This window comes from Seriola dumerili, unplaced genomic scaffold, assembly GCF_002260705.1.
Source record: "Seriola dumerili isolate Sdu_G_001 unplaced genomic scaffold, Sdu_1.0 BDQW01000226.1, whole genome shotgun sequence".
NCBI lineage: Eukaryota > Metazoa > Chordata > Actinopteri > Carangiformes > Carangidae > Seriola > Seriola dumerili.
In genome coordinates this window covers 6,464,832-6,492,284 of record NW_019174481.1, presented here as the reverse complement: position 1 = coordinate 6,492,284, position 27,453 = coordinate 6,464,832, and the positions used below count along the sequence as shown (strand labels likewise).

Here is a 27,453-nt window from a genome sequence, read left to right as displayed (position 1 = left end):
CACAAGCCCACAAAGAAACAGAAGTGCTTGGTGAGGGGCGAGTTGTCATTAGAATGTATTATGTCTTAATAAGGCGATGCAGAGGGGCCTGAACATTAGTCACCATGAAAGTCTGGCTGTTTGGAAAACAGATTAACTATGTCGCCACATGACAATGGCGAGCCGGAGAGAAATGTGGCCCCACTAGCATGAGCTCCCATTCCAATTAGACCAGTGGGGTCTGCACTGATGTGTGTGTGGTGTGAGGCGTGATTGAGGAGTTTAAGAAGCGTGTGTGTGTGCATGCATGAATGTCTGTCACACATGTTCAAGGCTGGCCGGCATCTCATGTTGAATTCTCTGTCAGGCTTGCTCTGTTTGGCATGCTACAGGCAGCCTCCTTCCCCATGTCCCAGAGATGGATGAGCTATGGTGTGAATGTTCCATGGCTCCCTTGGGTGCCATTCTACCTTTCCAACTCTCTCTCCCTCTCTCTGTCTTTATCAGGCTGGAGCTGAATTCACACATTCCCCTGTATGACTATTGTATTAGTTGGACTCTGTTTCTTTTTTTCTTTGTTTTTTTTTTATTTATTTCATATTCATTCAGGATTATTTTCACCTGCATTTGCGATCTGAATACCTGACATCATTGTGTTATATGGTGTTAGACTTGAATGAGCATAGAGCATGAACGTTAACGTGCTAGTTTGTTGGTTTGTGTAAGGGTGTGTGAGCATGTTGGCCACATGTGTGTGACCCAGGATGAATGAGCATGCTGGTGGACAGGAACATCATTGATTGGCTCTGATTACAGATTCAGAGATGCCTGCTGCTGTCCGATTCTGCTGGGCCTGAGAGAGTGGCGATCAATGTTGCAGGGCCACAAGATCTTCACTCACATACACCCTCATACTTACAACACACATCCTCCCTACCTCATACCAGACGGGATTTGGATTACATTAATGACACTAAAAACACATTGCTGGTTGACATGACTACTGTTGGGACAACAAAAGTCCAGTGCATTTTTTCATTTTGACCTTGTACTGTACAACCTGAACAAGCAATAACTCAACACTAAGGATGGGCGATCGTCACAAAAAAAGCATATAACTCATGTATTAGTGGCTATAATATGAAAATGATAATATGATATTTCTCTAATGGTTCATTTACTCAACACATGGCATTGATAATGATTTATAATAAGAAATGACAAAAAAATATGTTTCATACCTATTCTAACTCAAGAGACATGCAATTAAATGATTTGGAAGACATTATTTGTAAATGAAAATTTACATTTATTTGTTGAAAGTTTAGTCTAATCAAATTTGGACAATTTTAATTTCTGCTCAAATCTAACCTAGCAGCGACAGAGCCAATACTGTGCGCACAGCCCGTATTTTTGAATGAGCGACAGATTTAATTCATGCTTTGACAGAACCAGTCGGCCAGTGTTGGGTAAGGAAGCAGCTCTTCCGGGGGCGTCCTCTTTGCAGGTGCCGGTGAATATCTTGACAACAACCTGACTGTCACACTTTTCGGCGGTCGCAGAATATGTCGTAACACGCGGTTCACTCACCCTGGAACTCTGACCAAAAGTGTTTCCTGAATGTATTTTGTAGTTGCTAACTTTAGCGTGACTGCTTAAAACATGCAGTAGGTTATGTAAATATGAAAATGTCGGAGTGACCAGGAGTCTCATTTTTCCTTTGCGAAGGCTACTGGCCTTTCCCACCTCCAGTCCCTGCACCAACCTAACATGCACAGGAGAGAGGCCGTCTCGAGAGCAAACGGATATCAACCATTCATCAAACTCCTGATAATGGCGAGTATAAGCTGTGCTATTTTGTGCTACACACACAGACCAACGTGAAAGAAACATGGCAATATCTTTGTTCGTGGCTCCAAGTGGCCCTACATCTGTGACGGAGGTTCAAATATGGTTGCCATGGTTTTGATACCCTGGAACAAAATACTAACTGTGTCACACATCCAGGATGACCAATTATCAAAGCACACATTTCTGAAAAAGTTATCACATTATGTAACATGTTACTTTACTTCTGCTAACAGTTGTTGTTGCAGGGAAATAGTTCACAGATTTACTTCTTTAATCTTTTCCAACTGTTAATTAATAGAGCAATTTGGTTTTTGCTAGCTTTAGTATATTAAAGCTTTCTTCACAGCACACATTTTCCTCCGTCATAGCAGGTTTAACTGATAACACTAATGAGAAATCTGTTCATTCAGGTGTCTCAGTAAGCAAAGCCAGGGAGCCAGCATGTAAAATATCAGAACCATGAAACCTGCAGCCAGTTATTATTAATTGCACATGTGTTTGTCCTGCTATGATAAAATCTCTCCTGTGAAAAAGGTCTCACTGGCATGGCTTACAAGGATACGACATTGCAATGGAGACATCCTTAATGTTATCAACTTAACTTGCTCTTAATTGTCCTTCTGTTACAAGTGAAAATGTTTATTGGTAAAAGCTCTCACTCTGTAAATTTTCACAATACTGCAATATCATAAATGCTATTAAGATTAACATGTCACATAGATTTGAAATAAAATGAATTTGACGTGACTTTAGATGTCCCCATAGGGAAAAAAGTAATCACTGCACACTAATTTATTCAATACTAAGATCAAAAAAGTTTAACCTGGAAAAAGATCTAACAGGAATCAAAATGTCAAAATAGCCAGGAAATTACAAATAATGTGCATATAATAATGGTAATTTCCCTTCTGATGTCTTTATACCATGCTACAAAAATCAAGGCTCTGTGTTTACAGTAGGTACCTTGTAAAACATGCATGTATGCATCAGCGACCGTGACAGTGTTACATGTTAAGCACACCCATGTTGAATTTGCTACTGTAAATCATGCTCCAGTCAAGAGGGCTTTTTGCATCAGCGATGAGGCACGCAGAGCTGCAGGAAATGTGCACACGGCATTACAGCTTCATTTGATACCCAACCAAAGACGGACTGTTTCTAAGCTGACAGATTTACAGGCTAGATTTGTTTTACCATCCAGTTTACAACGCCATATGAGGGGAATACTGAGAGAACTATCCGTCTAAATGGCAATGCCCCATTAGCAGCTTCGCTCTGATCACAGAGGGTGAGGGAAAAGGCTTCAGACAAAAGCCAGTACCAAAGCTGGGTAGCTCTCAAAAGTGGGTTGTTTAAAATTGAAAAAAAAAAAAAAAACAGCAGCAGCGGAAGCTGGCAGTTTATATCAGTGGTAAGCATAAGCACTTACACAGTCACTTACTGTATTTGTGTCTGGTGATCGAACTGAGTCAGCACTGATACATTCCACTTTTTATGCAATCTTTCTCATTAGAAACAAATTGGAGAAATGTGAGGAGGAGTAATGTGATAAAGTGCTTCTGTACAGGGGAGGGCTGAGTAATGTTGAAGGAATGTGTGGATATTCTAAAGTGGCAGTGGGAAAATAATGAAGGACTCCTCTTAGGGGGCTGAGAACCACACAGAGACACGGCCTCCCGCTGTCCCTGAGGCCGACATGGAGGGAGATGCTGCCAATTTGGACGAAGAGCTGCCGTAGAACCACATAAGACCTGAAGAGAGTTGAGGTTAGTTGACTCTGGACCATTTGCATGCATTGAAATTCAGAGAAGACTTGTGGCCAGTTTCAGTGTTTCAGTTTCTGTTATGATAGCAAGGTCACTCTCAAGGTCACTCTGAGGAAAATATAATCCACCCAACTTGTTTTTCTTGTAGCACATGACATGGAACGTAACATCATGAAATATATAAATACAAGTATCCGTGCATATTAATACCCAGCTAACAATTAATCGCATGAGAGTTGGTCATAAGAGGTCATCTGAGGCTTTTTTCAATTTCATCATTGCTTCCCATGTGTTTATGAGTTTTCACAGCAAGTGACAGATGAAGAGAGTAGTTAATTTATCCGGTTAGACATATGACAAATAGAGGAGGTGAAATATTCATATGAGAACAGCATGCAGGCAAATGAACAGAGTAATTGGATGAAGTTGGTGCAGGGATGAGGAGACGCCACTGCCAGATGGGTACAGTCTGCTATTGTGTATGAGAGGGGCTTGATTCAGCGCCATCATCTCATTTAATGAATCTACACAAATGAGATGTGTGCTGTCTTTTCCTCTTCAATAACCTACTGTACATGAACAAATATTTAAAAAACTGCATCCAATGGCCATTATTCAGGTTTAAGTGGTGTCTCAATTAGATTTCATATGCTCCACTCCACTCCATCCTGCTGTAATTTCCAAGTAAGTAGTTTGTGGTGTTTTTACATTGGATTTCATTACATCGTAAGGTGCACCTAGAATTTTGTCCATGCTTGGACAGGGTTGGAATGTGCTCTGATTATTGAGCAGAGAAAGTGCCAGGATGCCCACAGAGACATACAAAAGCACAACGCAGCACACCACAGGGGGCATTTCTCATCGACCACACCGCCTGTTTACAAGAACAACCCCAAGAATCCAAGGATTGGACCGTGCTGGCCATTGCTTGTTTTCACTTCATTCTAACTCACTCCTTCCCTTTGAAAACACTGTATTTGTTCTATTTCCTGCACTTCATCTTTTCCATTTTGAATGTGCAATCCCTCTGTGCTACATTTTCCCAACTCACTTCTCTGTCACCCCCCCCCCTCCCGTCATCCATCATCACATTCTCTCCCTCCTTATCTTGCCTCATAAGCTCGCCGCCCTCCTCCCAGTTTCCCTAGCTATTTCTCATTTTTCTCTACAATACTATCTGTCTACCCTTTGCACTTGCCATCAAAATTTCTCCTTTTTCTGTCATCATCTGTCTCTGGCAACTGGGGAGGGCTCCGTGTGTGGAGATATGCAGATCTACTGTTTGTGGAGGCTGTGTTTGCACAGGCCGACACTCGGTAAATGTGATCAAGGGATGATGTAGCATTGCAAAACGGCAAAGGGGAAGGCAAGAAGAGAAGGAAGGCGTCAAAACAAGTTTAAGTTTTTATGTGTGACTGTATTTTAACAGGCAAGGATGAAGGAATGATCATATGTTCTCATGAGACTTAGAAGCGGAAGGAGAAAATATAGAGCAGCGGTGAGTGTGCATACAAGAGAGAAAATAGAAAGGAGATGGACTGAAGAAAAAGAGACAATGAACGAGAAACGAGAAAGGGACGAGATGGACCTGATGAGTAATGTGCACACACTCGAGCACTCCGATGAATGTGCTGAACTCAGGCTAATGGTTGACATAAAAATCCAGAGGAGAGGCAGAATCGATGTTATCTGTATGAGCCCAGGATGAGACTGGTTTTAGGGAGAGGACACAATGATCTTCCTCTAAAGGCTGATTACATCTGTTGAAACAGCACACTGATATTTACATAGAAACCCTGCTGAAGCCTGGCGGTGGGCCTTGTACACTGGCCAAACCTGCTGCTCCTTCAGTGCATCACTTATTTTTAGGGAGAAACTCAAGTGTGTGTGTGTCTGTATGTTTGTGTGTGTCGTCTATCAGATCTGGCAGTATGCTGCTCTTTTTGTCATTAATGTCTTCATAAAACTCTACTCACGAGTGTGATGAGAGCACTCTGTGCTTTTGCATTTCAGTGCTACAGTATGAAAATGATAAAAATTACAAAATCTTCCTTTGCACCATTTTCATCTGGTTACATAAGCTGACCTTCAAAAGACGGATCAGATTGCCTCTCTCTATATATATGTGTCTATAACTGTAGAACTCACATGTCGTTAACACACAGTAGTTCTGTGAACGCAGGCAGAATGCTCTACTGTCAAATTCCCATACGGGTGGGATACCTGCACAAGTGATGCCTACAGTATCTGAAAGGATTACATCATGAAAGCTTCTGTGTGATACAATCTGTTCTTGCGTTCCATCCCAAGCAAGATTTGAAACTGATTTGGAAACAAAAGTGCTCCTACATTTCCCAAATCTAAATGTGTATTTTTTTTTTATTTTTTATTTTTTATTCAACAACAAGTTCCCAGCCCTTCAACATTTCCTGTAGCTTCTTCACAATAAAGGCATTGTAGTGGCTTGCAGGGAATGTTCAGCTGGCATGAACAGATGTTTGATACAGCTTTGGATTTCAAAACTACTTATCGCAAAGAAATTAGAAAACACTGAGGTCTCTAGTTTGACAGCAGTAAATTTGTGCAATCAGCAGTTAATCAGCCAGTGCCACATTCGGGTGTTGCTGTCCTTGATTTAGTTGTGTTACTTGTATTCTAACCTGAAGAATAATCCACAGTCTACTGATGATAAGTGAAATAACATTTTTCACACATTCCCTGTTGCGATAGCATAGAAATACAAATAATTTATAACAAATTTCATGCTTAATTATCCTTAATTATACATGAGGAAATGGAATTGGATAAATAAGCTTTTCTGTAATTACCGTAAAAGGAGACAGTTTGAGGGAGAACATGAACATTACTTATAAGGTGATTCTGTACCCAGTGTTCCCATTGGGATTACCCTTCACTATATCCACCTTTAATAAGTAATGCAATGGCAGAATGACCAATTAAAGTCATAGAAGTGAGGCTGAATCAACAGTGAAGTCTACTATTATTGTAGGCAGTTCTGTCAGCTTCAAAGGAACGTGGGGATGTGTTGTAGTGATCAGGCCAAAGCAGGAAGAGCAGTAGTTCTGACACAATTATCTTTGGATAGGTTTGGGTCACTATCACTGTACTTACTCAATATCTGACATACTTATTTTCTGTGTGCCAACACTCAAAAGATGAGTTGTCAAGTCTACTAATCATTTCGAGGGAGAAGCATGTGTTATAATAACATTTTCTTCCATGTATCTAATTTGAATCAAGTGTGAGTGTTTTTGCTTGGAAGACGTAGTCTAACATCTGTAGTATTTCTGTACGGATGCAGTGTAATTTTCACTAGAAAACCTCTTCACGCCCCTGAAACTGCTCACCACATAATTACTGCACATGTTACATGAAAACTGACAGTTGCTCAGTTGCACACCCTCTCACCCCGTTCTCTCCCCTCTCTCTCCCTCTCTCTTTTCTACCATTCTGCCTCCCCTCTTTTGCACTCCCCGGTCTCCTGAACTTCCCCCAGCATCCTGCTCCTCATTAGGAGGCCTTTCATGGTCAGAGCCAATAAAACTTCAATGGGAGGCAGCCTGAAGAAAACATGGCTGCTCTGTGGCTTTACTGAGCGTTAATTACATGATCTCCATACCAGACAGTGGAGGGCCAATCAGTTTCTCCAACAGCATTGCCGACCTATGGCCACATATGGGACACAGTCAGACACATAAACTCACATTACACACTCGCACCAACTGCCTCTCACACATAAACGAGAAATGGGCACAGACACACGTACACATAAAGGTCGTACATACACAAACCCATATATAATACGGACAGACATGTTATCACACACACACACTTTGAGGCCACCAGACTTATTAACCTCTGGCCACATGTGCTTTAACTCTGGCCGGTATTCCCCTTCAGCAATGAGAACAGTGGAGCAAGGGTATTACACATAATTAGAAAGTGGTTTCTGTCTGCTGTGTGGCACAGTTACACAAGTCTCAACTTTAGCAGAGTAACTGCAGCGCTTTAGTGTCAGAGTCGACCACTTGATTTAGCAGAACGAAGGTGTAATTCATGCCTTCTCATTTCAGAGCTGCAATAATGGGAAGCAAGTGTAGCTATTTGTCAGTTAGCGATATGCAAGATGCTGTCCTCTTTGTTTGGACTCATCCAGTCATGAGGAACAGACTAATTATAGAGTAACGTTTTCCTAATGCATTCATAAACAATGTCTGCCTTCATAAATAGAATGATTTGGAGGCAGGAAATGACTTTACTTGCTATATGGCTCTCTCCTTCACCCTGCCGTCTCTGGTTTTCTCTCGTCGCATCTCACTTTTGTTTGTCTGTCTGTTGTGTGACGGTTGGTTATTTCAGGCTGCACTGGAGTTTTTCCATGTGTCACTGCAATAATGTGCGGTGGCATCTTCTTTGGCAAAACGATCCTTAAAAAGCATCTCCCACAGTTGTGACACCATCAAACACTGTCTGATTCAGTTTCATACACTGAGATGACTAAGGAGACATTTAAGTGAGAGAACTGCATGTCCTTTTCGTTGCAATCCAGGTCCACACCAGAGTCATTTAATATCAGCTGAATGTTTTGTGGGTTTCTCAGCACATAACACTCACAGCACTGCTTTTACCTTACCTTGAACTTTTGACTGTGCATGTTCGTATGAATGGTGTAAGACGGGAGGATGTGTGAACTTCGCATTTATGAGGCCAATACCATACTCAAAGTGTAATAATGTAATGAGACTTTTAAACTCAATTTTATTGCTTCATGAGAAGAGGGCCCTGGGTTCAAACCGACCTGAACTGAGTGAACTTTTTCCTCTCGCATACAAATTAATGAATCCCCAAATAAACAAAAGCATTAGTTATGGACATATTGCAGCTACTGGCCATGCACTGGCCTGCTAGATCTGGACCTGGGAACCGGGAATCAGGGGATCCTATTAGAAGCAATGAATAAATGGAAAAATTCCAAGTATGTATAAAATGTAGCCTGCTTTATAAACAAAGCATTTCCTTTAGGGATGTAAGAGGAAACAGGCTTCATAGGAAAAGCTAAACTGTAGCATCATTGAAAAAACAAACAAGGGATGGGGGTCTTTTGTATTTATAGTGTTATTGTATGTAGGCTATAAGACAAGTGCAAACTTCTTTCATACTGAAGGCGAGGATAGCTCTTGTTTCGTATAGCTTCTTTTCTGTGTTCGATCAAGCCTGAAATTATTCAGGAACATTTCATGCTTTTGTTGTACAGCACAGAAACTCAGATAATGAATGCATTCAGCAGGTGACAGGTAAACCGGGAAAAGGCACAGGGCAGGTAGTGACTTGTTGGCTCCTTAATTGCACCTTGTGGAGTGATATGGCGCATGTGTACAGATGCTCTGTGCAGAGTGGAGGAGGGGTATACTCAGCGTTGGCCTGCACTGGTGGGTGGGTTGGTCTACCTGGGGCTCGAGGGCACGCCCACAGCTCACCTGTGACACCTGGCTGGTGGAGATCAAGCTGTCAGGACGCGCAGTGCACATTCCTTCACTTCCAACCACATACACACACACACACGCACACACACACACACACACACACATACACACACACACACACAGAGCGAGAGAGACTGCTACAGACTGAAAATGACAGATGTTTCCTAAACTAAACCCACGAATCAAACCAGACAGTAATGTCATTCTGAAACATGTCCACAAATAATATTTAGATGAGACAGAATGAAACGGAAATGGCAAGAGGAACGTGAAACCTCGTATGCCCCCCCCCTCTCGCTCTCTCCCCCCGCCTCCTCACTCCACAGAGTGGCAGCGTTGGCAAAGCATCGTTCAGAAAAGCCTGAGCTGGAAACGAGCTGCGGTAGCTGCCTGTGCGCACCACTTTACTCAGATCCCTCCGGGCCGTCATAGCCGGTAGGCGTGTGGCGAAAGAACCAGGCTGCACAGCGTCAGCGCAACACAGACGCTATTTTCTTACATGACTTAAATAATTTCAGCTGTGAATGCATAACCTAAATCTTTCATCTCTTCATTCTCTCTCTTTAGGTGAACCAAAATCCCAACAGTGGATATAAATCTGCACTTAAACCCGAGCACGGCGTGAGAAGATAGCCTATAGTTATTTGGGGAAAATAATACCTGAGGGTCTTGTCCTGTCCACATCGGCCCTGCGTTATAGGACTGGGGAGAGACGAAACCTCTGCGCTGTGAAGAGTCGCTCTTGTGCCTTGCAGCAGTGCGCGGAGAGCAGCCCCACACTCAGCAGACGCACTGAAAGGGAAGAAGGAGGAGAGGAAGGTGGAGGATATTTTACGCACAGCAGCACTCAGTAGCCCTGTTTGACACGCGGCTACTTACTGGGAGTCTCCTGCTCCGTTTAGGACTCAACACAGTCGCTTCGGCTCTTGGTCGGATTTGCACTTGACCACATACACCGGTCGGCTGGGATGGATTCCTTCATCATAGCGGCTCTGGCACTGTGCTCTCTGACGGCACCAGCCTATGGGGACAAAGGCACCAGCAAAGCCCGGAGTTGTTCGGATATCAGGCAGTTTTATAGCGGGAAAGGATTCTCTATTGAAAGTGTCCCTCAGGCTGAAATATCAGGTAAGCTCCTTAAATATACAGCCTGTCCAAAGTCTGCTGTTCATGTTGTGCGCACACCTTTCTCTGGACTGAATCTGATCTTTACCCCTGAAGCCAGAAATACTTTCAGGACAGTCAGTCTGTCCAAACGCAATATATCTGTTATTTAAATTATGCAACAATGTGTTAAATACACAGTAAAGAAGCTCACAGTTGCTTTAAACTCATTGCCACCAGGAGCATAATCCCTCTGCAAGTCCCCCCAAGGAATGTTAGTCTATTTTGGGGCCAAAGTCGCACCTGCAGTAACACCATTTATTGTATCTAAGTGCTGTTGTGCAGATCTGACCTATCCAATAGGAATGAATGATTATAGGTTTCTATGTAGTTGGTTCACAAACTCTGCTCTTTGTGCTCAGTGTGGTATACAGGATATTTAGAGCAATCCTTGTTAACCACAAGCTTAAAATGAAGTCTTTTCCTAGTTTATATTTGTTGTGAGAGAGGAAGCAGATGAGACGTCTAACTCTGTAGCTTTTCAACCTGTAGTCACACTCATTTCACGTCACATGGTAAAGCAGAGGAGCTCTAGCTCTTGGCTATCTCTCAGGATGAAACACTGCTTTGAAAAGATATCAAGACAGTACAGACGTGTCACAGACAATCTGGCTGTTCATCCCTGATCAAAAATGTGAGAAAGCCTCTTCAAATGTTCTCACACTTGACATTTTTGGAAACGCAGATGCAGGATCAGCACCTCGCTTTATGTTTTCTTTTCTCAGTTTCCCTATGCCTCAAAATTAAGCTGCTACTCCTGAAGACACTCCCGAATCTTTTCTCTTCTTTAAGCTCTCTTGTCTTTGCGCAGGGAATTCTTCCTTCTAAATTGCCAGCCAGTCACTTGACTGGGCTGGAACCACGCAAACACGATGTTGCTCACTGTGTCATTCATGGTCTGATGTCAGACAGTCACAAGCCCCTCTACAGTTCAGATGATTACACGTGTGCCACTCCTGGAATTCGGTGCAACGCTTTCTCACACACACACACACACACACACACACACACACACACACACACACACACACACACACACACACACACACAGAGTTAACTGCAATTTCAGGTTCTACAGTTACAGTATCGTACATGCATGGACAAGACAGGAGACTGTGACCACGCATGCCTACACAACCACTTTCCTGTGTGCACATTCAAATGCAATAGAACTCAGTTTTGAACTAGCACACTTTTTATTTCACTGTCCCAAAACTGTGAATGTAAAGAAGTATTTTCCAAACATAGAGAGCTGACAGTACAGCAATAATATTTGAAGTAATCTCCAACAGGAAATGAAATGTGGATGTGGGCAATATTCATCTGAATTTCGCTACAGTGATTCTCACTGAAACACAGCTACAGTCAGTCCCTATCTGATAACATACTTTTTCTAGACTCTGCGTCAGCCACCTTTTCTGTATCATCCAATTCTTTTTTTTTTTTCACAGAGTGCTACATAACCGTGTCAGCAGATAAACTCTTCTTCTCTGTGAAGACAGCAGTGTTTGTCCATTAGTACAGAATGGTGGCTGAGTGGTACTGAGACATACAAGGGTGACTTTCAGCAGTATTCACCTAAAGGTCACACATTCACAAATATCCTAAAGTAGAAACTGCTCTATTTTCTGATAGCATATAGGCTGTCACACAGCACAGCATGGTTGCAGAGAGAGCATTGTGTCTTGAGAGAAACACTATATATATATATATATATATATATATATATATATTGTGCAGTCGGTTTTGCTTTTAAACACAGATTTTCTGTGTTTTATCTTGAGCTGCATAAATAAAACATTAATAGTGCATTTATGAGGAACATGATATCCAATGCAGAGATATACAATAGCTCTTTCCTAGTGATTACACTGATAGGATGGGAGAGATTATAAGATTTGAGGGTGGGGCCGTAATGTGATGAAACTGTTAGCTCATGTCATCACGCCATGCATCATAAGGTAGTGAGGGCCAAGTAGTAACTGGACACTTCTAATTTAACTGATTGACCATACTGAATAAATCATTTGACAGAATTAACGCCAGCTCTGGTCCCTTAGAAATCCCCTTTTCTTCCATATGTCTGTAATCCATAATGCTCTAAAGAGCAAATCTGTCTTGTCATGACACCACCTATTCCTCTTGTTTCAATCAATGATGTGGAGCTTAAATAAGTCTGGGGTCAACGTATTCTCAATAAGAGAGAAAATAAGGGAGTGAGACTGAGGGTCAGGAAGAGATAGATGAAGAAATGACAGAAAAGAGAGATGAGAGAGAGGGGTAGAGATAGAGAGACGTAAAGAGAGGGGGGAGATCTGGCTTTGTACATTGACAATATTTCTCCGGTGTCCCCGTCTCTTGGCTCTCAAGCATAAATAACTGCTGGTTCGCTCCAGTCTGGCATATTAAACACCTTGGTAAAATATGAAAGCTTTAATTTATGCCTCCAAATTATGCGCCACCTGAATGTTGTGGATGATCCCTGACATTTGCAGAAGGATATTTCCTGCTGTGACACCAGGGCTTGATCAACCTAATGTATTGGCTGAGTCTGACTCAAGGTCACATGCTGAGTACATCACCCAGGTTGAGTCTGGGAGGACGATGAGAGACGACTGCATCCCAACTCTGAAAATGATGTCCAGTCGCTGCACTTTGAAATGCCACTGCACAATATATGAGGAAAAACGTCCTTGGCACACAAAGTAGCCAACACCTTTGAGCTTAATATTAGACTTCATTTTTAGATGCACAAAATTTGAATAATCAAACATGGAAGCATATGCAAATTAAGTCTGAACAAGGTCTGTAATAAATATACCCCAAAAAAAAGGTTAAACAAAAAAGTATTACCATAGCTATTGCCATTTCATTTTTTTAATTAAATTCCAAGATTTTTTGGTTTTAAAATATAATTTTTACTTTTATACCTCTGTTTTTTACATTTGAATGATGTACTTTTCTAAATGTCTGAGGCAAAAAAAAAAGAAGTAAGAAATCTTCAACGAGCTGAACCCCCCCATCCCGTATCACAGTCTCTGTTTGATTATGCTCAGTCAGCGGTGAAAGAAGATTCCTGGATATTGCTTTCACATCGATACGCCTCATATACCAACTTGGATAGTCCCCTATTCTTAAGTAATTTGCTCAGGGGAAAAAGCCACGCAGAAGAAAGCTATTGAGTTAAGGCTGAGCTGTTTGTTATCATTGTGTTGAAGCAGTGTTTACTGGACCATGGGAACAGTATCACTTGAGCAGAAATGAAGAGCAATGGTTCACAAATAATCAAGCAAACTGATTGATGCTCTCAAAATGAATGTGATGATTGTAGTTTAACTCCATGTGTAATGTAATGTCAATGTTTTGTTTTTTTTGGGGTTTTTTTTGTCTGTGTTTACCAAAAATGGATGATTGATTTTTATGAGGCTCATCTGTCTCCTCCCTGCGCTGCCCCCTCCCTGTCCCACCCCATCATTACAGTCGTGATGACTTATCTTTTTGTCTTTCAGGGGATGACATTCTTCATCTCTCTGTTTCTCTCTCTCTCATCGGCTCTTAAAGAGAGAGGCGCCAGACGCTCTTTGAAAGCAGCTGGCAGCCAATGAGTGTTAGATGCTGAATGTCATATAAGCCTATACAAAGAGACAAGCTGCATGAGACATCTGCAGGAAGGCTAGTAGCATATTGGTTCGGCATTGGCTTTCCCATGCTGTATTTGTGTTGTTGTTGATTGCTGGTTGCTACAGGCTGACTGTGAGCAGCTCAGTGCTCTGAAGTGTCATCTCTAACCAGTGTTTGGCTAATGATACAGTGGGATTGCTGCTCACCAGGCCTGCTAGGAACTGTTGTTGACTAAAGCCTGGCTTGTGGCTGGAAAAATGGGCTGATCACTATGGTAGCCCACAGCGAAAAGTATGGGAATGTTTTGAACTCAGTCACTTGACTGAGAATTTAGATATATGTCCTGAAATGTGTAATAGCATCTCTGCAGTTAAAACAGAGCACAAGTTTTCTCACACTGAGTAAAAAATCTCCCTCTGTAACTTTCTCCTCTTTGACGGAGGGTAATGATAAGATAATGGCTGCTGGTGTGTTTGCTGCCCTCTACACCACCTTCCAGTCAGAGGTTAAATGGAGATGGGGGTTCACTGCCAGCCTGCGATGGTATCTCGCTCCTGTCCCCTCAGCGATGTTCTCTCATGCCAGTTAGGCATATAAAAAATACATATTCACAGTGTCACTGTCATCGCATTGTATTGTTATCAGCATGGAGACTTTATTTTTGTCCCAGTTTAGGAACACATGATGGACAACTGGCAAATAGTTTATCATAGCGTATATATATCCACTGCGAAGTAATGACAAAGCTATGTAGCAATAAATTAGATGTAGGTTTTGTTTTTGTGTAATCTTCTTTTTAAAGGAGTTATTTTTAGGTTTTTGCTATTGTTACACAGCCAGTGTTAGCATTACCGGCTGTTGACTCACCAGTCTAGAAGAAACATTGTGAATTCAGCATCAAACTTTAGTCCTTTACTCACCAAGCGCTGTCTCCAGCGGTGGGAAGCAAGCCAATGTTAACACTCGTCTCTATCACGTCTTTTCTTGTAGTGAAGTTAGCGCGCTGACCAGCTAGTCCCGGCCCATCTCGCCACTTTCCAATCAGCCCTGAAGGTGTAGCGCTGCTCAGAGAGGAATATTATAACCTCTTGTGTTGTAAACGCAATGATAGCTTTAGCTCTTGTCAAGTTTCCACCGTCCGCTCCTGGTGAGAAATCACATTTGGCGGCAGAAGAAACGAATAGCTCCTTTAAGTAGGCACAGAGAAAACTAAAAAATGTCCGTCTTCTCTTCCTAATTAAGAGCACTGTAATAATTCATTCATTCAATGATCATCTCTTATGAAAGGAAATACAATTTGTTTAATTCCACCAAATGTTTTTAAGTTCTTGAGGACATTCTTCTCCTCACAGTGTAGGGAATTAAAAATTATGAAAACAAAAACAGCAGCAATAAATAAAAACAACCCTTTTAGCTGCATGGATGAATTCATTAATATCCATCAAATCTCTAAAGCTACAGCAACATTTACGAATTGCACAGGCATGTCTGACTGAAAAAAGACAACACTTCAACAATGTTATGTGTTCTATGCCTGAGAAGGGCTCTGGAGAGATAAAGAGACAGACCAGACTTAACTGTAAATAGTAAATATTGTGTGTGTTGAGATAACGTGCAGTGTTGTCATTGTGGCTGTTCTGGACAGTAGCCTTATCGCCATCCCATTAATATCCCCGTTGATGTGCTGTTCTTATTCCCCATATAGTGGATAACTAATTGATCGCACTGAATTACATATTGCCGCCTTGTGAATGGAACTCATTAACTGAGTTGGAGATAAGAGCGGCAAGGCTTATTTGAAGGTTAATATCAGCATAAAGCTGTGTGCATCTGTTGGTCTTTCTCTTCAGACAGATTAAAGCAAAAGCAACAGTTGTTTCTGTATCACAGAGTGCAGGCTCATAACTCTGCCGCAGTTTAAAGTGTGTGAATCCCTGCATCTGGGCTCCTGTCTGTGCCTGTTCATGTGTAGCTGTGCATACGTGTTTGTTGGCGCGCATGTGTCTTTGTGTATGTGTGTTTGCCTACCAACTGAATATGCCGGAGTTGTTAAAATGCTGAAGTCAGTAAGAAGCCTCTTGAAGCATTAAGCCATAATGGGCTGCAGGGAGCATGAAACAGACCACAGTGTGTTTGATGTTCACCATACAGAGAGACATAGAGAGGGAGAGAGAGAGAGGGGCGGGGGGCTGATGGACTGCTGACTTGGGCTGCTTTGGTCTGCTTGGCTTTGCAAGACCCTGCTCTGCCCTCTGACAGGCTATATGTTGGGAAAAAACTACTACTACAAGAAACAAGAAGAAGAGAGAATGTGGAGTTTAAAATGGATGAAAGGAAATCGCTCCTTTTAAAGAAACACGTTCTGTGCTGCATTTCCTTATGTAATCATTTTCATTCTCTGGCCTGGTAGAAACATTGAAATATGGAGGACGGTCTGTCCAAACATATTTAGTTGCTCTGAACTCTGTGTAATGTGTGAATAAGGACAGAGAAACCTCTTCACAGATTGCTCACTAACCTGCTTTTTTGTATAAAGCACCGAGCATAAAGTAGTCATCTAAAAACGAAACAGTTTCGGATAGACAGAAAGCTGACGATTTGTCTTCCTATTTCCTGTGACAAACACAAGTCAAGAAAATAGTCAAATGCATTGACTCATATGTGGAGAGACAGGCAGACATAAGGGCTGGCAAACGTGTCACTGTTTTCGTTTCTATTTCCTATAACTAATTTTACAAAACAACCGCAGTGTCTAAAAGGTAGTGAAATTGAGGTCCGAGAGTGAGCGGTGATTGCTTTTTAGAACATGATGCACTACCTCGACAAGTGTCAGCTGCCTCTTCTCCGACCAGAATGCACTTGAGCTGCTGGCGTCGCTCGTCTTGCGCTCCTCTTGTCTTTTGTTCCCTGTCACTTGTCTAATGTGAGAGTAGGAGTTCACACGTACATCAGCCTTCCCTTGGCAAGCACACACACACACACACACAGATGACAGCATAGGCCAGTCTTTTTTTGTCACCACAGGGGGTTGTAGTGTCATTGCAACAGGCGTGTGTGTGTGTGTGTGTGTGTGTGTGTGTGGCGCGTGGGGGAGTATGTGTGTTGTTTCCCTCTCAGGGCCGCAGTGTCTCTGTGTTTGAGTCCTCTTTTGTCTTCAGAGGAATTGGCTGTGTCAAAAGGAGAATTATTCCCTTGTCAAAGCCCCTTCCCCGTCTCTGGTTGTGTGTGTATGTGTGTGTGTGTATGTGAGTGTGCGTGTGTGGGGATGTTGGGTGCAGATGTGTGTGCATGTGACCAATGGGTCCATGAGCGAATGAGAGAGTGTCCATTTGTGTGTGTGACACAGATGTGTGCACTCTGCATGACTTCTAAAGCCAAAGTGAAAATGTTATTAAACCGCTTCCTTTCCATTTGCTGTCATTGTGTGTGTGTGTGTGTGTGTGTGTGTGTGTGTGTGTGTGTGTGTGTGTGTGTGTGTGTGTGTGTGTGTGTGTTTGAGTGTGAGTGAGATTGCTGCAATTTTTTTGTTTTGCCCTTTCGTCAGTTATGTAAATGTGTGTGTATGTGTGCCACGCCAAGCTGTTGTGATCCCCTCCAGCAGTGCATTCTGCAGACAAGGTGAGTATTTGAAGTGACAAGGAACTGGCTTTAGCTCTCAGCGTGGCTTCGCTTCTGCTCCAGCTCCCTCTCCTCTTGCCCTCCCACTGCTTGACAGATGGTACAGACCCAAACCGGGACGCCCACTACCATATTAAGTGAGGCCACGCAGTATGAATTTTACAGGGTGACACGCCCTACACCAGCTCACACACACACACACACACACACACACACATACATACGCACTGACTGCAGCTGTGGTTTGAAGTATTTGTTTGGAGACTTTCATTCTTTGGCTAATACACATCCCAGAGGGGAAATCCTGTGTCTATGGCACCATGGCAACAAATTCAGCAGCTCACAGTGCCAGACGGACACACTCACATGGGGTTGGATATCATTTAGATTTCATCAATTGTGATTCTGATTCTGTTTATTGATTCAAGTTTTTATTGAACCCGTATTATGTTTACTTGGGTATGACTAAATTTAGGAATTCTCAGCAGATTTAAACTGCCACACAGCTATTCCTCATAAATATTAGTATTAGTAGTAGTATTAGTAGTTAGTATTATAGTAAATATTATTAGTAGTATTTTGTGTTTCTTTTAATTATATACAGTATGTTATTAATATTCTTTATCTTGTGGCATGTTAATTGTTTTACGCATCAACCCTCAATTATTTTCAAGCAAATCTGTTATATTGCTGCTATATTTTGATTTAAACCTGAGATGATTATTTGATGAATTGATTAGTCAGTCAACACAAAATTTACCAACAACTATTGATAATAATACATTCTATCATTTTCAAGCAAAAATATCATTACAACATTACTTTGTTCCAGCTTCTCAACTATTGAAATTTACTGCTTTTCTTTGTGAGAAATTTAATATTTTTTTTAGTCTTAACCTGTTGGTCAAACAGGAAAAGATATTTGAAGACGTCACCTTGGACTTTAGAAACTTGTAATTGGCAGGTTTCACTATTTTCTGACATTTTACAGATCAAGTGATTAATCGAGAAAATAATCAGCAATAATGCAGCCCTGTTTTCAGTTGTCAAAAACAAAGTTGTTTATGAAAACCTTTACACAGCCCCAGCTGTCTTCAAATTACGGCATGGCTAAACTCATCTTATTCAGGGTCATTATGACTAGGAAGTGCTTTGTCATGTCCTTCACTGCATGAAATGGTTTGCGTGGAGCAAACACATTTTGCACTACTTTTCTTTGTGAAGCCCAGCTACTCTTTAGAGCACAGTTCTGGATACACAATATAATTGCCAAAATAGATTGATATTCTCTGATGGAGACAGCCTTTAGGCCCCTATCTCTCAAATAGAAAAATGAGGAAATAGGAATTGAAGAGATGAGAGATTGGGCTTGTATATAAAAAGATAGGAGTAAATGATAAAATCAGTAAGGTGTCGTCTAACCGTTGAATCTCTGCGTCCTGCACCTCACTGCTCCAGCGCCTTCTACACACAATACAGATTTAATAAAGATAGGACACACAGATGCAACAGTACACATATCCCTCAACCACACACTTCCCTTTGATAAGCAGTCACTTTTGTTCTGCTCTGTTCAGCAGTGGCCCTTTCTTCCACACATAGGTTGTTATTAGAAATACCGTAGCTCACATCCTCTCAGAATAAAACAGTGTAGAAGTTATCTGGCTGTTAGCTTATGTGTTTCTATGTGTGTGTGAAGCAGATATACCAGGTGTTTCAAGACTTGTGAATATCTTCTTTGACTCCAGTTTCCCCTCCTCTCCCCTGAGGTGTAAACATTATTCTCCATAATCTCTTCCAAACTAGAAGCATGTTCCCATACTTTGTATGCAGAAGAGTTGCCACTTTCTCTTCAGCTCTGTCAGATCTCACTGTCTCTGATAGTTCTCTCTTTGGCTTTTTAAATTGGCCATTTTGGAGGATTTTGTTTTTAGCTGCTGTAGGCAAGTGGCTCCACATAATAGCGTTATTTTGCTTTATTGTTACTTGGCGTTTCGTAATTTCCTGAAGGTTTTCTCTCATCGAGATAAACTGTTTCACACTAGTTTCCATTATCGTAATTATTTCTTCTCTCTTTCTCTATCCCTAAGTCGTTTCTGCCTTTGAGGCTGTATCTCTCTCATTCTCTCCCTATCTGCTCCTGCGGAGGAAGTTGTGAATTCATTTATTTTTCATGTGAAATTTACTGCATGCTCACAGATGCTCTCCAAAAGCATTGCTAGTTTAGTTTGTTTTCGGGTACTTGTCTGTGATTTTTATGACTCCATATTTTTGTGATCTAATTTTACCATGAAATTTACAGTCTGAACATTAAAGCCACGTGGCTTTAATGTTCAGGGTATAATTCAAAAATCCAAGAAAATCATCATCATCAGTGGAGCTTTAAATGCAGCTCAGGACTCCTCCGTCCTCTGGGCTTTGGGAGAGAAATATGCGAATGAGATAGATTAATTCTTAAAATGTTTCCCTTAAAATTTAGTGCTATAACACTGCATGGGATTTCTGGATTCTGTAAAATTTTGTAGCTTCCTTTTAGTTTTCTTTTAAAATCTGCCTGTGGGAATCTATTTTCTCACACTCACTCTAACCGTCTTCCAACTTCCTTTGCTCGGAGTTTGAATGTAATTACAGTGAAATCTGTGTGTTGTTTTATTGGCTTCCTGGAGCCGAGCGAGCGCAGTTTTTCCAGGCCCTAGTGCTCTGTGATCCTACTGCATGTCTCCCTTTCCATCCGGTACATTTTCGGGATCTCCACTGTATAATTGGCTTAAACAGAGAATCTTGGTCCCCCCCAAATAACATTAGTTCTTCTAGCAATCAGAACACCAAAATGAGTTGTTCGAGCTGTGCACTGCAGTCTCTCTCTCTCTCTCTCTCTCTCTCTCTCTCTCTCTCCCTCCCTCCCTCCCTCTCCCAGTTTGTGGTGAAGCAGCTTTTCCTCTGTTCTCTCTGAGTCCACTCCAGCTCTCATCTCCTGTTGGATTTTGTGCTTTCGAAGCACATTTTTCTGTAATTAGATACTGAGATCTGGTTTTATATGACATCATTTCTCAAGCGTTATTTGTGGGTAAGGAAAGCCCCTGTAGGTCATGGTGGTTTGCTTATTTGGCTGGACCATGCATTGCTATTTAGATGTGGAGGTAGAGTGACTGTCTGAAGATGGAGGAGCGGGAATGACCAGGGGATTAGTAAGGCCTTATGAGAAGAGGGGCGCATAAAAAAAGCTCATAATTACAGGGGGGGTATGTAATTACTGTCAATTGTCATCCTGTTTGCTGGTACAGGATTAGCTTTTTATTACCTACATCCTAATTTTTGTTCTTTTTCCACTTCCACAATTCCACTTTCCATGTCGGACTGCTTCTCTCTATCAGTTTCAGTCAGTTTTTTTAGGTCCTCTTTTAAGATAAATGTTCTGGGGATTATCACCTCTGTACATCTTACATGTCCCCTGCAAACACCTAGCATTTAAGCCAATTAATAGCAAGGCGCTGGCACTTACTCTGTTTGTTTGTCTACCTGAAAAAATCCAAGAACAGTGGAATAGTTTGACAGGAATGTTGATCTATTTCAACACTGAAGATGCTGTTTGTAATGTGACATTTTTTGATACATTTGTGACTGCATCACTGCGTTCTATTTCCATCCGCGGCTTCATTTATCGCAGCTGTGGATGGAAATAGAAAAGCTATAATGGAGAATTTACAGTAAGTGCAATCAGCAACTTTTTCAAGAAGAAGAATGTTAAAGGTACAAGCTTAAAAGTCACAAAAAAAACTATCGGTGTGAGTTCCTATTCTGTTTCACAAGAGCTCAGCGATTTTTGCTACTGTACAAATATACCTTTATAAACTTCCCTTTCTTTCGTTCCTCCCAGGAGGGGATGGCAAGCAGTGAGCTAATGAACTTGAAATGACAGTGACATATTTAGCTTGCATTTCTTCCGCTCAGCCATAACAGAGGGCATTTCAGTTGGGCCCACTCGTCACTGTTTCATTCGTCTCATTATTTGCTATCCCTCCTTTGCGCCCTCACTATTTTCATCTCTTCTTCCTCCCCTGCAGAGTCTTCTCTCATAAATATTTTACATCTTCCAAATGAACTCTGTCAACTCAAGCTTAGTGCATGGCTGGCTGCCTTGTGTGTTTCTAATGCGTATAATGTGTTTATGTATTGTATGGGTGTTTGAGTGTCTGTATTTAAATATATACTATGTAAAAATGTGAGTGTCGTGCTGTGTTACTCTAATGCACGCCTGTTTCTTCTTACATATTTTAATAAGCACACACATAAGATGTGTTTTACATAAAGTGTGTTCATTTGTCTCTTATCCTATCAGACAAGGTGACTAAGAACATGTTATTTACAGCAGCGACCTCCTGGCTTGCAGAGGATCACAAATACATATTGTACATACTGGATACATACACTGGGAGCTGCTGTGCAGTATGCCAATCAGTGAGAGCTATAATTATAACCAGTTTCATTTAGATAGTTGGACACTAAGTGCTTCATTCAAGGTCAGCTTGAACGTAACGGGGGGGGGGGTACAAAAGCTTTTTGTCATGTTGCATTCTGCGCCGCAACCTGTCGGAAACTTAAACTCAGATTTAAACCCACAGGCAAATGTTGCCCACAGAACCCCTCAGCTTATATTTAAAGCAGCACATAGTCATCATATTGTTTTTACCCTTAGTACAACTTTAAATAAGTCTGAGCAACACGTGCACAACGTGATACAATAAGCAACATCTTGCAGCAATGTACTTGAACTGGAATCCCTGACTCAACAGTGTCATATTAGAAAGAGTTTTTGCCCCAAGGGATGTTAGGTACTGGCTTGCATATGTGACTCTGTGTGTTTAGACTTTATCCAGGTTTTATCCAGTAATGCTGGCTCCACATTAGAGGATAACTGGGCAGATTTTGGGTCAATTCACCCCTCCTGTCATTCTCTAATCAAGGCTGGTCTGAACTGATTTATCTGCCCAAACGATCCTGTGATGTGAGGGGTTTACAGACATAATGTTAATGTTACCAACTGGATTTGAGTCTCCCTGATTTTGAATTATAAATATAAAACATCTTTGATATTTAAAAATCATGTAGTGTGAAAGGAACAGCGATCGCACCCGCAATATCCAATGAGAGTGTGGTCACCGGGATGCGTCACCAACCGGATGTTGCGCTAGCAATTGACCATCAACCATCTCCGTGGCAGTGGAAGGTAAAAAAGAGAGTGTATAAAAATGACTACATTTCTAACCATCACAGGTTTCACTCTCCACTCCACCTGTTTAAAAATAGCAATAACGTTTAAGACTAATAGAATAAAACTTTATTTCCAACTCTCCCTCAGCTCGTGCTGCAAAATGTACACGCTCTGCTGATCCTGTCCTCTCTGCTGTGACTACATTCTCATTTTTTTGTTTTTTGGACAAAAACAACACACACAAGTGCAACCAGCTAACAATATTCCATGTTTGTTTTGCTCTGACGTCACGTTTGATCAAGCAATTTTCTGTGAGATCCTAAGTCCGGGCTCCCCACTCTAAAATAATTTCAATCGCCAAGTGCGTGGACCTGCATCTTGACTGAATTGTCTGGTGTGTGTGTTCTTATGATTAAAATTTAAAAAAATCTGACTTTACTGGTAATTGTAAAAGTAAGCTTTGCCAGAGATAGTCTGATATATCTTTCCTCTTTTTTGTGTCTGAGTGTGTGTCTTTGGGCCAGGCGCTGGTTCAAACTAAAAGCCTTCTCTTTGAATCTTTCATGCTCTTGCTACCATCCTGCTGAGATAAAGAGAGAGGCAGAGATGAAGCGTCTTATGGAGCAATAGAAACTTTCTCCCACTCTGTGTTTCATCCTGTCATTCTTTGTTTTTGTGTGTGTTGCTTTATCTCTCTTTCAACTCGGCATAATTGCTTGTACTCTACATTTTTGAAGAGTAAGTAAGTTGCTTTCTAGCTGTTTTCAGTATACTCAGCGTGGCATCAAAATCAGTTTTCATCTCACAAAGCTATTTGTGTAGCCTGTGTCTACATTTGTCTGCTGACATGTCCTCTAATAAACTGGCTACGCACATCTACAGTATGTGGCTAAATCTATTCCTCTAGCTGTGAAGCAACAGTAGTAGCATCCCTGTCACAATGTCTGTGTGTCCCTGTACCCTGCACCCTACTTTCCCAGCAGCCTCAGTCCTGACGCCTGGGGCCCGGGGCATCAACTCAGCCAAACTGAATCACAAGTCCTGTTGGGCAGAGGAGACTGTGAGACTCAGAGTGAATGGCTCTGGTGTGTCATGTGATATCTGCTGATGAATGACCAGGGCCTTGAAGAGTGGATGGACTAAATCAAGGAAAATTAGATCTGGTTTAGGTCTCTTCACAAGAGGATTTTTCACGTAGAATGTTGTTCCATTGATGTTACGGTATCAGAAATTAATGATCTTTGGAAAAGTTTTAAATCAACCTACGTTTTAGGTTAATCTTCCCCGGGGAAAAGAGGTGAGAGAAGTAAAGTACACATTTCTTGCTGAGAGCACAGTAGGATGGTGAAGTGAAACAACAACAGCTGACTTTCCCTGTCTTTGTTGTTTGGTTGTAGCAATTTTACCCTTCTTTGCAATCGGGCGGTGACGCAAAAAGAGAAGCATCAAGGCTTTGATGTTCCATATTGGGGTGTTTTGTCAAGAGGGTTGTGTGCTCACTGCGGATGAACTCTCACTGTAACAGCCCCTCTCTTCTTAAGTGTTCCATCCCTTCTTCAGGCTCACAGAGTCGAGACTTTGTTCCTTCTTTCCAGACTTATATCCTATCTTGCTCTTTTCCCTCAAGCTCTCTTTTCCTCTCTCCAGCTTTCTTCACCTTCGCTTCGTCCTTCTGTGTCCCTTCACATCTCTCTTGGCTTAGTTCCCTTGATTAAGCACAGCTGTCGCTCTCATCGCAAGGCCCCTCTTTTTTCACATTGTTATATAAATTGGCTGGCTGTCTTTCTCAGGCCCTGGCCCTGTTGATTTTGGGTGACGTCAATAACTGTTGTTTATGCCTTGGACACAGAGTTGATTCTGCTGTCTCTTCTTACTGCTTTGACTCGTACATAAATGTGTGTGTGCATGTTTATTCGAGTATGCACCAGCATAGCATACTTGTTAAATTAAAATCAATCACAAATTGCTTCTCCAAACACATCTCTTCCCTAAATTACTTATAACTGACATGATTATTATCTTTCATGCTTTGACAGGCCAATATTATCAAGTTCTTAATAATTTGTGTCTGCTGGTTGGATGAGGAGGAGAGTATAACACATGTGGCTGGCAGTGGCGCACTGCTTAGCTCCTCTGACTCACGCTGTGAGGCAGGGATGTGCGCCCGCGGGGTACTGAGGCAGTCTGGCCAAGGAAGGCAGACTGGGCTGTGACATTGAGGTGACGGGAACTTAAATCACTCGCTGTTATCTGTGTTTATCTGGTGTGTCATAACTTTTTATTTCATTTGCCCATGTTCGCAAGTGTCCACTGTCCATATGGCTGGCTGAACCTATGTACCATACGTGCTGACAAAAGTGTGAATGTGTGGACTGTAGCAGCATGAATGATGAAAAAAAAAAAAACACTTTAAAGTACCGTTATAGTCCACATGCGTTTTCTGAAGTACCATGGATGGCCAGTATAACTTGAATGGAGGCTAATTGTATCTCAGACAAACCCTCCAAGGACGTCGCTCTATTGTGACAGGAAACCACTCCAGTCTTTCAGATGAGGTGCATTCACTGTCAGGCTGCAATATTCCCCCGCCTCCTTCGCTTTCAGCATATTGTTACCCTCTCTAAAAGCATTTTACTCTCTCAGTTTGCCTCTCTCTCTCAACCAGGCATGGATCGTTATTCTATGTGGCGGTCTACCAGCTTCTCTGTAGCTAAATGACAAGCAGCGGTTGTTAGAAGCTGCTTTAACCGTTCAAGCTTCCCACTTCCCACATCACCCATTTTGCAAATTGTAGCCAGGCCCCTTCTCTCTTGGGAACACGGTGCCTAATGCACCATTACACTGCTATAAATAATCTTTTTCATGGACCACACTCATACTTTCATTGTGAGGTGATTATTATTTCATTTCTACCTATTGTCATGGGCCTTAAGTGTGGTTTACTGTTCATGTCCATCATTTTTGTGAAAAAAGGGGGGAGAGGAAAAGGTGTTGCAGATATTGCAGTTTCAAATCATTGTAGACGGTTATAATGTTGTCCCACGTGTCTGATTATTACCAAAGTGAATTGCAAATGGATATTGTGCCTCTTTACACTTCGTTTAGCATTTAGATACAGCATCCCTAAGCACTAAGTGTTCTTTACTCGATTGTGTTTCACTAATTGCCCCCGAGCAGAAGTTGTTTTTGATCCACGCCGAACAAATGTATACAGCAATCTTCTTTATGCATTTGTATGGTTAAACTAAAGGCAATGTGTAATTTTCCATGCTAAGAACAAAAAAGGAGGGCCAACGCAGCTGTCTCCGGTGTTGGTTTATTTTCAAATAGTGATTTCCTTTCTTGCAGCACGCAACATTTCAGCCTAAATGATGAAGGGTTATCTCCTGAGCTTTGTGTATTGTCTTTTATTTTCCATAAAATGATGGCAGAGGTTGAGACTTCAGGATGTTTTTCTGGTTAATTAGTTTTCAACTCTAAGCTCCCTGCCATGATGCAGAAAGTAATTTCCCATATTCTCCACACATAAATTCTGGACTTGGAAAGGCTAATGGATCAACGTGAAATTATAATTTTGCAACATTTTTTTTTTTAACTGTGTGTCACTGTCATTCTGCCATCTTCATCTTCATCAATCGTTCCAAAATTGGGATCTTGGTCAGATTAAGACAAGGTAGCATTTGCTAACCTATTCTAAACCAAACATGTTTTTCTTATTAGTTTTTGCTGCCTCTCTATGGTCATTGAATCAGCATTGTAAACCTATGTTGTAGCAACAGCAATTGCAAGTCATTCCGGAACAATATCATAGATCTAATTCTGTTGATTCTAGTCAGAAGGTCGAGCATCCTTCTCAGGATTTCCTCCCCACAGTAGCTGAGGTGGCAAATGACAGATAAACAAAGCAAGAAGAGAAAATAAAACCACGGAAAATGCAGCTCTTCTCTGACCATTCATTGTTTACTCATGGATTAGATCCCTATCTCTTCTAATTGAGTTCCCTGGGAATGGCACAGCCTGTCCACAAACACAACCCCGGTCTCCCAGCATCCCGATGTATTCCCGCCATCTGAACCCATCCTTAGTCCAGTAAAACACAGCAGCAGGCTCAGATGGTTAAATGTCACCTTAACTCCATCCAAAGTGAAATGAACTTTTCTCTTGGCAGCGGTGAGTTTTTAATGAAATTTTTCCGAGTCAGGGAAACAGGAAATGGACGGATGCAATTCATGGCCATGCAGTGTGCCTCCGTGTGTCCTTGTGGAGTGGAGATCCGCATCTGTCTACTTGTCAGAATTATATTGTCTCTGCCTTGTTTAGCAAACAGAATCTGTTGAGGTTTAGGATTTTTATTGCACCTCTAGGTGTTTCTGTGGTCTGTATGTAGTTAGTGTGTGTGTGTGTGTGTGTGTTGTGTGTGGTGTGTGTGTGTGGTGTGTGTGTGGTGTGTGTGTGTGTGTGTGTGTTCGTGTGTGTTGTGGTGGTGTGGAACAACACTGAACCTCCACTTTTATGAGCAGGTCTGTCCTTGTAGTTAAACCAGCCCGTGGCACTTGTAAGAGCTCTGGTTGTACAGTGCAGCAGTATTTGGTGATACAGATATCTGCCCTGGCAGTTAACTGGCGACTACCCCTGTAGATATTATTGTAGTCTGTAAAGGGAACCAATCGTGCTGTCTGGAGCCAACCGCCTTAATAAGACTGTCAAGTTCATGTTCCTTTCTCTGAAGTAAAAGAAG

At 41.7% G+C, this 27,453-nt stretch overlaps 1 protein-coding gene across 2 annotated transcripts in view; it reads left to right on the top strand.

Moving 5' to 3' along the window:
- Positions 1-9,447: 9,447 nt before the first annotated feature.
- Positions 9,448-27,453, top strand: part of LOC111228813 (glypican-1-like) — a 65,392-nt gene continuing 47,386 nt past the window's right edge. The window contains exons 1-2 of one of the 2 annotated variants that reach the window (XM_022754886.1): positions 9,448-9,535; positions 9,668-10,228. In XM_022754886.1, the coding sequence (XP_022610607.1) occupies positions 10,069-10,228 (160 nt within the window). In that variant the 5' untranslated portion in view covers positions 9,448-9,535; positions 9,668-10,068. Of the gene's footprint in view, positions 9,536-9,667; positions 10,229-27,453 lie in introns of those variants that run through there. The other variant, XM_022754887.1, reaches the window with a different exon arrangement.